The sequence below is a fragment of the Drosophila yakuba genome, chromosome 3L (assembly GCF_016746365.2).
Source record: "Drosophila yakuba strain Tai18E2 chromosome 3L, Prin_Dyak_Tai18E2_2.1, whole genome shotgun sequence".
NCBI lineage: Eukaryota > Metazoa > Arthropoda > Insecta > Diptera > Drosophilidae > Drosophila > Drosophila yakuba.
In genome coordinates, this window is record NC_052529.2 from 18,435,620 (window position 1) to 18,446,164 (window position 10,545).

A 10,545-nucleotide genomic window follows, 5' to 3' on the forward strand; every position below is an offset into this window, starting at 1 on the left:
TATATCTGGTGTCGTTTCATCTGAAATCTACTCCTCGGGTAAACACTTGACCCACATCTTCGGGCACCGAACTACCTATTTTGCCTGCTCAATCAAATTGCGTAATCGATACTTTGCCCCAAAGGCAGACTCACGATCGATTGCTGAGGTACAATCGCGGGGACAAAGGGATTTTCTGCTACATTGAGTTACGTAAAAAGAGGGATCCCAAGGTATTTCTTAAAAGGATCTCTAGACAGATGCTCAACTTATGTGGGCTCAATCAATTGAAGATCCTAGCTATCCAAACGGATCAATATCAACATTGAAATTTTTGAACTGGAAACCCCACACAAAAACAGACAAGCGATAAAGGCATATTATACAGATTATTACAATTCACTGAGCTCACTTAAGCTCGTTAGTGGAAAAGGGAATTATAAAATTATATTTTTAATAACCCCCAAAATATTATTTATTTATTATTTTTAAAATATTATTTATTTATTATTTTTAAAATATTATTTATATCTTCCTTCATTTTTATAATGAATCTAATCAATTTTTTAGCTTAAATGTAATAAAAGAAACCGATGCAAAAACTGTCACTATAATTTGATTATTAAAGTGCATAGTCAGCAGCTTACGCGTCCAAATAAAATAAATATTTTTATTGAGATATTAAAATATAACTTCCCGTACAATTTACCATGGGTCGTCGCAAGTCCAAACGCAAAGGAGCTCCAAGAAGAAAAAACATTGAGCCGATGCCCCTACTTTTCGATTGTCCTTTCTGCAATCACAAGCAGGCATGTGAAGTAAAAATGTGAGTAGTGATCAAATGTTGTTTAATTCCACTAATTGCACAGTATTCCTAGAGATAAGGAGAAAAAACTGGGAAGAATTGCCTGTAACGTGTGTCAGGAATTGTTTCAAACCTCTGTGAACTATCTCACGGAAGCAATTGATATATTCAACGATTGGATTGATGCTTGCGAGGAGCAGAACTAACCATTTACACTTTTTAGTGCACTTTACAATCTAAATATTCATTTAAAAACACGTAAATACACATTAACACACGACTCTTATACTTTAAACATACACGGAAATCTACTTATACTCTGTGTTATACAAAATATTTTACCTTACATTTCTACTGCATACTTTTGAGCTGTAACCTTACATTTATATAATTAACATGAATTTAAAATAAAAATAACGCATTATTTTAAAGCAAAGAAAAATGTGACAATAAGATTTGGCAACACAATACCATTTTCAGTATTATTAGGATAAGTTAAAATACTTAACCCTAAGATGCTTGGGAGAAAAGAACACTCAGTACTTATATTTTACTGGACACTGCATATGTAATCATAATTTTATGATTACTCTCTTTACGAAAAACACTCAGTTACCGACACGTGTGCATGTGTGTATGCTCCGAAATATTAATATTAAGTATATCCAATTAGTATATATCTAAGATGTTTTACTACCACCCAATTCGCAACCCAATTTACAGCATCAAAACGTGGTTCTACCAACAGAAATCACCAAGCAAATTCCGAAAGCTCTGACCTTGATCACTCACTAGTAGCCTCAAACTCAATAGCTATGCTAATATTTTGTTAGTTGTTTCTATGTAGAATTTTAGGGCATTTCGTTGATCTTGGGGTAGTCAAACACTATCTGCCGACTCAGACGATTCGCAAGGCATTTGCCAAAATTTGGGTATATAAGCTGAGGCCAAAAGCTCACTCAGCATCGAAAGCATCTCAAGCTACAATCAATCATTAAATATGCAGTCCAACAAGGTTGTCTTCGTGTTCTTTGGTGAGTTTGGAAATGAAAGCCGGAAAAAGGATACCAAATCATGCAAGTCCATCCCATCCAATTTACATAGGTATCATCGCCATGGTGATGGCCGCCAGTCTCTCCTCAAAAGTTAAGGAACAGGATGATGATGTGATCAGTGATCGTCGTTTCCGCTGGGAATTCTCGCAGGATTCTGACGAGTCTGCCAACGACTTGCAAGAAGACGATGATGATGATGTCGAAAATGATGACGATCAAGATGATAGCGGTAGCGGATCCGAGGAAATTTGGATCATCGAATATCCTGAAGGCTACGAAAGCGCCTCCGATGAAAGCGCCTCCAATGAAAGCGCCTCTGATGAAAGCGCCTCCAACGAATCTTAATCATTTAGTTAACAATTTTTGTAATGTTGGTTTTTATAAATAGTATTTGTTGTTATCGCGAAAAGTTTATGAAATACAAGATATTTGCGAAAGTAATCAGAATTTGTATTTCCCCCAAAAGATACCGCAGCACTTCAATCATCCAAAAAGCATACCCCACATTAGTGGCGTTGATTACGACGATGATTTGTATAATTAATTTTATTTAACATAATTTAAAGTATGTTTAATTCAATTTGAATATGGTTTACATACAATATTTATAGTGTTATTTGCATTAATTTAAACATTTTAGTATTATGCATTTAAATATATTTAAGGTATATTTAAACTATGACTAAACATACATTTTACATAATTTTTTTCACCTCGCTAGTGATGTCGTTCAATAATTTATTTGCAATTTCTACTTAGTTGAAACCAAATATTTTGGAATGATGGGACACAGGCAACACAATTAATAGGATACAGAAAACGCAAAACGCTTATAAAACCAATATACATTTACATACATTTAATACAAAAATGGTTTTTAATTTAATGATTTTTTTAGGGGACTTCTGATCGTGTTATTTGGATTGCTCTAGAAAGAGATCAGAGCTAATCGGATTAAAAAACTTTAGTTATCCATTTGCGTTGGTATTTGAACAATTAGAAATTGCACATGATTATGTAAATTGCCTGCCGATGTTCTCTTGGTTAGGTTTGCCCTTCAAATGTTGCGTTTTGAGTCTTGTTTTCTCACGGCACACCCAGCTCTCCGATTCCCCGATATCCTGATCACCTTCTTTCCGCATCACACATTGCTGTCCGTGCCCACGGCTCCGGTGAAGGAGAAGGGCTGGGCGTTGTTCACTATCCCCGCTCGATCGTTGGTTTGAGCAGGTGTATTTCCTCCGAAGGTTTGTTGTGCAGCTGCCCGCATGTCCTCAGCGGATGCTCTGTTGGGAGGAAAGGGGATTTCATTAGTCGTTTGAGTAAAGTATATTGGTAAATGGTTTTCAAAATTATACAATTTACAAGTGCTCAACTAAAAACTGTGACTTTGCCTACATAAAACCAAAGGGACGATTGCTTTAAAAGTAGATTTAACCAATGCTTTTCTAAGACAACCAAAAAAAACTAAAGCAGTATACAAATCTTACATAAATACCGGGATCTACAGGAACTAATCTAAATCTATTTAATTCTTCATGTGCACAAATAAAAATACGTCAACGATCATTGACAAAGTCTACAAAAAATGTACAATTTACAATCGCTAGCAATTACAAAAAGGAAAGCTCAAAATGTATTTGCCTTAGTGATCTCTTGGACGCAGCAAAAGATGTGAACTCGGTAACGTAAATCGTATATTGTGGTTTATCGTTGTTTGCCGCCGTATAATGTACTTGGCTTAAACGGCAGGATTCTGGACAGGTGACATGTACAAAGTCTTTGATATTTGATTCATGCGCGTTCAAACTCTAACGAAATATTTTACATGTTTTCATTTTTAGTGTTGCGTTCAATGATTCAATTATGTTCAAATTTCAACAAATTGATTACGATGCATTATTACTTTTGGGTGAGACTCTCAGTTGCTGGCGAAGGCTATATTGTAATAAATTATCGCGAGTTTCTTTTAAATAATTTATATTTAAAGTTATAATAAGTAAATTATACAATAACTTATGTGTAGGTAAACAAATTTTGGAATGCTTCTTGTGGTAAGAATGCCAATAGGCAACAACAAAAATAATTAAAAACGTTATTCTCAGACTTTCAAAGTTAAACGATTGGAATAAACACTTATAATTAACTTAGGTATACTAAAAAAAAGCATATACTTTTAGCAAACAAGAAATCATACGAAACCCGAAAAAGAAAACCTATTAAGCAAGTAATTGTATAAAAAGGAAACCGCTTAACAATGCATCAAATTGAAATGGACACTTTTCGGTTACAACATTTAAAAATATAACTGGTAAATTCTCAACTTGTTGTATATATATATTCTATTTGTATGCTTGATTATGTTCAATTTCAAATTGTGACTATCCTGCGAGCAAATCGATTCTCAAATAACGTTTAACATTTAATTTTATGGTTTACATCGAAGCAAAGCATATAAAGTTAATACTTTCTGAGTTGTACATATTGCTCTAGGTTCTCGACATTCACTTGTCCATATCATCAGTGGCTTTTCATTAGCTTTAGCTGTGTGTGAGTGTGTGGAAGCTGTGGTTAACTTATAGGTTTCTCTTGCATTCGGTTAGCTTTCAAATATAGTTTCTCACTAAAAATATATGCTTGCTGCAGCTTGACATGTGAGTTACGTTATTGTTATCAGTAGTTTCTCTATGCATATAATATATTTAACTGTAGTTTTCAACAACACCAACCGCTCGACGAAAGTTACTAAAAAATTGTAATATGAATACGAATGTCATGCAAAAAGGGGACGAATGACGGAAATGCATTTGTCCAAAATACACTTTGATAACACGCTCGGTTTCAACAGTAATGAGAATTTCGGTCAATTTAATTTTGTATTTGGTGGGGTGTTCTGTATACTAGTTCTCTGATGCCCTACAATGCTGCTTTGTAGTGATTTTCCTCTTCATTTAGTTACATTTATCCTCGGAACGAACACTAAAAACTAGGCGCCGTAAAATATTTGTTACTCGATCAATTCTTGCATCGTTCGCATTTCTAGTGGAGTGTTTTGTGTGTGGATGTATCTGAGTATCTGTGTCTTTATCTGTATCTGAGTGTGGTTTCTTGGCAGTTACTAATGGCGCGGCTAGGAATTTATGTGGGGCGCCAGACATCGGGATCTTCCATGAGTGTGATATGCTGATCGCCGCCCATCTGCATCTGACCGCCCGCCTGACTGCCGGCCATCTGTGTGGGCGATGTGGCAGCGGCGGCCATGTCCTCTCGAGAAGCTCTACGTGTTAGTTTATTGTTATTTAAGCGTTTTCACAGTGGCAAGCACATCGTGGGAATATAGAGAAAACATTTGGTTTCGATTAGCAAAAATGGCTTAGCACAACTAACTAAATCGCTCGTTCCTCCGTTCGCTTAGCAACTAAACTAACCCCAACACGGTACATCGAAATCGACTTCAAATTCAGAAAATCTCCATTACGTCTTCCAGTTTCTTTTACATCTTTTAAAATTCTTAAGACTGACTGTGATTTTTTGAATTTAACTGCGATTTCCCGATGTGATTACCGCCCCCTACTCACTTCTTTCCTAACGCCATCATTCCGTAGACCACGCCAGTGCCAAAGATCAGGCCACTGCCGAATAAGCTGGCAAGTCCGAAGCACAGAATTATGGGCGGAATGGCCATGCTAAAATAAAAAACATAAACGTTAGGAACTAGTACAATTTATGCCAAACTTTTGGTTACTCACGTAATGTAGAGCCCGGCCCGGAAGTACAAGGGCTTAGAGTCCACCTTATCCGCGATCACATTCACCTGCTCGAAGCAGACGAAACAGCAGGGCGCTTCCAGAAGCATCACCACAAATCCTGCCACCATTTGAATGATGCCAGCCACCAGGCAGGATACGCTGAGAGTGATGATGGAGAACACATTCCACAGGCCGAAGAGAATGGCAACTGGAAGGAAGATATTATATATACGTGAAGTGTTTTCTTGGCTCTTAAGTTTTTGCCACTTAATCTACTGTATTTAGTGAATAAGTAGGTTGTCAAATATAATTGAAACTAATTTTAATGATTTAACTCCTATATTTTGTATTTAATGTATGAAGAGGTCAAGTAGATGTATTCTTGTTTTTTATTTTCCAATTAAAGGCGTATATCTGTATCTCCAAACACTGACCCAGGGGACTGACCAAAAATACTCCCACTAGACCCATTATGTCGTGCAAAGTGCTCAATATGGAAAAAAGACGTGGAAACGGAATCTAATCTACAAAGCTGACTCATATTGTGCCAATTTCCAACATTTTATGGGCCTTTCCTTTTATTCAAAATTTCAAAACAATAACCAGCCACAGAAGCGTGACAAACAGAATGAAAAAACAGTTGGGTAAATTGTTAGTAGATAGTAGTTCATAGGTAGAATTCACTAAATTCCACCTGATATCGCTAGGGGCGTACAAGTGAATTACATTAAAATATTTTATCAGCTGCTTTTGGTCTATGATAGAAGCATAAACAAAGAGTAAACAGCACATACGACTACAATTTACAGATAAACAAATGTCTGGGGCGTGATAATTGGATAAAGTAGCTGCAAAAGATCACGAGGTTTTCCTTTTGCTCAATTCTAAGAGACTTGAAACATAATGAAGAATATAAAGATTCCACGATTTAGGTCACTTTTAATCTTTTGCTTCGCAAGCTATGTTTTTCCTTTTGCGAAATCCGATCTGGGATTTGAGGTTATTGCGGTTCTTAAACCCAGGCAAACTGACCCAACTTGGGGAAGTCGTTGTGCTCCACGGACCGGCTAATAAAATTATTTATTAATCATAGACTTTGGTTTTATTTTACGCAAACAGAACCGGTTCATTGTGGAAGCCGCACGAGTGAGTTGTGATCCCTTAATTGAGGTATTCAGCTATTTATATGTATATTTATTTTAAGTGGATGGTGTTCATTTGTTGTGCAATTTCTCCATTTCCCTAAGTGAGAATCATTGCCAGAACATTCAACAACAAATGATGCGTTTGTACGGAGACAAAAAATATGTAGAAACGTTTATCTGCAATATATGTAAATGTATAATACATTTATTGAACTGAACTGTACAGCTTCCAGGGACAATATGTGTAAGTGTACAAAGTTTCTAGAGAATGAAACAAATTGTTTCTGTAGAAATTTCATTCTTCGATGACGCAAATTAAATATATATAGTTTTAAACCAATTATACCATTTTCTGCTTAGCCTTTATAAATTTGACTAATTTTATCAACATATATCTATGGAAACTAAGAAGCTAAGATTTTCACTTTCATCCAAACAATTTTTTTAGAGTAAGTATTCGTTATAATCAAAGTAACTGCAATTAAAATCGACTTGGACTATATTAAAGTAGATCAAGAAAACTTGAAAGTTCATCGAACTTAATTTCTTATGCATTCAGAAGGTGATGATGCAATTACAAAATAGATTGAATTGAAGATTCGCAGTCAGTTGTTAGTTGTTACGATGTTGCACTTATACCACGTGTGACAGCCTAAGGGTTAAGGTTAAATGATTCCAGATAAAAATCAAATACGTAAACGGGTAAAACAAAGTTAAAAATAGAGAACGGGGAAACAAGGGATGCTGATAAAACAAAGGCAATGCGAAATTCGATTGAATGGTCACAGAGAATTACATTCGATGCGGAAAGAAAAAACAGAGCGCCAAACTTGACACAGAAAAGCTCCTATGCACACTTACAATTTCCTCTACACGAAAAAAAAAGTTAGAAAACGGTGGTATTGGACAAGTGAATAATAAATCGACAATTGTTTTAACTAAATGGGTAATATATTATTTATATATCGGTATCCTTTATCTTTGTTGTATCTTATTGAAGTGCATACTCACTCCGTACCCTATATTTGCTTGAAACTGATGTAAACATAAACTATAGCTATACACATAACAAGTGTTCTTTTCAGTGTGCGAATTTGTGTATCCTTTTTGTGTTGTCTTTTCTATGTTTCCTTTCCCCGCTCTCACTACCTCTCTCTCACTGTCTCTCTTTCTTTTCCTTTATCAATGTCAGAGAGCGTGCGTACACACACGAACACAACTGCACACCTACACCCACGAATAGATAACAGCAACAACAACAGAGGGTGGTACACAAAAATCGATGCAACATATTTTTGGGCCGCCCAATGTCACGGATGTTTTTTCCTACTTTTTAATGGGTTAAGCTGGTAGATAACTTAGTATATGTATATCCTACGACTTACAGAAGGCGGCCACAATGCCCAGCAATCGACTTCCATATTTGAGATACCAGGGCTGCTCCGGTCCAATTGGATCTTGTTGGTTCGGCCGTGCCAGCAGACCCGTTATCTTTTCCGCAAACGACTGATCCAGGGAAAAAGGGGTAATGGGAAAAGCGGAAATGGGGAAAAATCGAAATGCAATTAGGAAAAATCGAAGCACAATTTTGTATTGTGACGCGGCGGCCGCTTTTTTTTAACACGCACACATTGCCACGACAAAAACACACACACCAGTTAACGCGCGGCTCACATGCATACACACATATGAACACCGCTCACTGCGTCAGCATTTTATCATACTTGTTTATCTCAATCGATCTACAACTACCTACCATGGCTATTTGTTTAGTTAGTTAACTAGCCTTAAACTAATTCGAACAAACACTATGTGCACTTTTCACGTCACACGGAACGAAAAAATCCTGTTGTACTTTGCGTTCTGGTGCACACGAACCGAACTAGATCGCGATTCTGATAGCCAATGAAGTCTATCGATACTCTTAGGTTATCGAATACGTATGGAACTAGTTTCCCAATATCTAGTTCACTTAATTTTAAATTTTATATTTAAATCGTCATTAGTCAACGAAGCTAATCTTTTAGCTGCACGTTCGGAAATACCAGCACGATGTTCAAAAATACGGTTTATAAAATCAATTAAAATTGCCTAATTCGAAACGAAATTATATTTTTTTAGGTTTGTGTAAATTTCTAAATCTAAAAATTAGACAACTGTTAAAAATCGATTAATTGAATTGCTTATCGATGTTAAGTAGCTCTGTAACATATCGATGTATTGAAGATTTATCGAGAGTATCGATTAGCAGACATCGAAGAAATCATTGATTATTTTGCAGTTAATATGGTTTTAACAACTCTTTAAAACTATCTTCAAAATGACAGAAACTGAGATGTGCAAACTATGCAAGGCTATCCGCGCAACAGAGATCGATCTTGAGAAGCCAAAATTCAAATCGGTCAACAAACTGTTGCAAAGACTATTCGATTGGTACAAAATTGATGTAAGTTCGGAAAGTCTATCCATGGATGTTGAAAGCAATCATAATCCAGCTATTTTAGGTTGCCATTCTGGGAGAAAATTCATGCATCTGCGAGCTCTGTTTTGGGGAGGCTTTGCGCATAAGCGAATCCCTGGAGAAATGGAGCATGGCCCATGAAGAGATCCACGACAAGCCCATTGAAATAGACGACTCCACTGCGTTTCAGGTCAAGTTAGAGTTTCCATCATACGAAGAAGAGTTGGAATCAGTCGAAAAAGATAAGAAATCTCTTGATCAGTATATTGCGGAGCCAGAGGAGGAGGAGTATAAGGAAATCGATGTCCAAGCACCTTCAAAGCCCCCCACCGAGGATTTCTTCAGCGTGGGATTGGCCCGCGATGGCTTGGCGGTCACCAAGTTCTTCAAGGACAAGACCCAAGCCACCAGGATGCTATGCACCTGTTGCGGCCAAGTGCTCGAAATCCTGGCCCACATCCGCATGCACTGTGCAAAACCCCGCCCGAATCCGGACTACTATTGCCGCGAATGTGGCTCGAATTTCTCCAAACTTTGCGAGCTACAGGAGCACATGATGACGAGGGGACACTTCAAGAGCAAATGTGGCGGAAGGGATTTGGAATTCCTGTGCCTCAGATGCAACCAGATATTTCCACGATATTTTGACGTTATCCGCCACGACAACAGCGCCCACAGGCTATCGGAGTACATGTGCGTGGAGTGCAACGTGTCCTTCGTTTACCAAGGATCCTACGAGAAGCACCTGCGGAACCACGGTGTCGAGTCCACGGAGCAGCAAGTTTACGAGTGCCCTTATAAGGACTGCGCCTCAAGATTTCGGGTGTGGACGCGATTAGTGTCCCACATGAGGTGGCACAAGGGCCGGAGTTCCCAGTGCCCCTTTCCTGGATGCAATAGCAAATTGCCGTCCTCGAATTACCATACTCACATGCGTTCACACTCACAACAGGGTCGACTCCATCGGGAGGGGAAGTTCATGACCCTGGATCCGATGAAACGGGTAGAACCTGATCGACGGAAGGTGCCCTACGGCAAACGACACTTGGTTTTCACAGAAGCCCAGACGCTTTGTTCTTCCAACGGAGGAGAGTTCATCAGCCTGCCCAAGGAACTTTCCCTACAGCAGGGAAAATACATTAATGTTGGGGATAATCCAAGCCCGTAGTTAGGTTGGCCCGTAGGTTAGAAAATAGGTATATGGTCATAGTTGGTCATTAATACACAGATAGCAACTTTAAGTAGAACTTTGTTAATATGAATGAGCTATTATTATCAGTCTCGTTGTTGAGTCTGTGACATTCTTCATGTATAAACGTCAAATGAAGTATTTTATCCCAACGAAAACGAA

The 10,545-nt window shown here is 37.7% G+C and overlaps 4 protein-coding genes across 6 annotated transcripts; 3 read left to right on the forward strand and 1 right to left on the reverse strand.

The window, feature by feature from the left end:
* The first annotated feature begins 581 nt into the window (after nucleotides 1-581).
* Nucleotides 582-1,183, forward strand: LOC6534542 (transcription elongation factor 1 homolog). The gene is made up of 2 exons (XM_002095183.3): nucleotides 582-805; nucleotides 858-1,183. Exons 1-2 carry the CDS (start codon nucleotides 690-692, stop codon nucleotides 988-990), a joined length of 249 nt encoding a protein of 82 aa, XP_002095219.1. The 5' UTR covers nucleotides 582-689; the 3' UTR covers nucleotides 991-1,183.
* Nucleotides 1,184-1,267: 84 nt separating this feature from the next.
* Nucleotides 1,268-2,280, forward strand: LOC6534543 (rRNA-processing protein EFG1). Its single transcript, XM_002095184.4, has 2 exons — nucleotides 1,268-1,818; nucleotides 1,889-2,280. Exons 1-2 carry the CDS (start codon nucleotides 1,785-1,787, stop codon nucleotides 2,182-2,184), a joined length of 330 nt encoding a protein of 109 aa, XP_002095220.1. The 5' UTR covers nucleotides 1,268-1,784; the 3' UTR covers nucleotides 2,185-2,280.
* Nucleotides 2,281-2,414: 134 nt separating this feature from the next.
* On the reverse strand, nucleotides 2,415-8,648 carry LOC26536417 (calcium channel flower). 2 transcript variants are annotated; one of them, XM_039373905.2, is made up of 5 exons: nucleotides 8,490-8,647; nucleotides 8,119-8,239; nucleotides 5,589-5,796; nucleotides 5,418-5,525; nucleotides 2,415-3,125 (listed from the first exon to the last, which is right to left on the reverse strand). In XM_039373905.2, the coding sequence occupies exons 1-5, from the start codon at nucleotides 8,490-8,492 to the stop codon at nucleotides 2,981-2,983; spliced, it is 585 nt and encodes a 194-aa protein (XP_039229839.1). In that variant the 5' UTR covers nucleotides 8,493-8,647; the 3' UTR covers nucleotides 2,415-2,980. The 2 variants fall into 2 exon arrangements, with proteins under 2 accessions (XP_039229839.1, XP_039229840.1); XM_039373906.2 differs by lacking the exon at nucleotides 2,415-3,125 and adding an exon at nucleotides 3,520-5,116 and having other exon boundaries at nucleotides 8,490-8,648.
* Nucleotides 8,649-8,987: 339 nt separating this feature from the next.
* LOC26535720 (zinc finger protein 436) lies at nucleotides 8,988-10,541 on the forward strand. Of its 2 annotated transcripts, none has more exons than XM_015189585.2 (2): nucleotides 8,988-9,179; nucleotides 9,238-10,541. In XM_015189585.2, exons 1-2 carry the CDS (start codon nucleotides 9,054-9,056, stop codon nucleotides 10,360-10,362), a joined length of 1,251 nt encoding a protein of 416 aa, XP_015045071.2. In that variant the 5' UTR covers nucleotides 8,988-9,053; the 3' UTR covers nucleotides 10,363-10,541. The 2 variants fall into 2 exon arrangements, with proteins under 2 accessions (XP_015045071.2, XP_039230908.1); XM_039374974.1 differs by having other exon boundaries at nucleotides 9,040-9,179; nucleotides 9,229-10,541.
* Nucleotides 10,542-10,545: the final 4 nt, after the last annotated feature.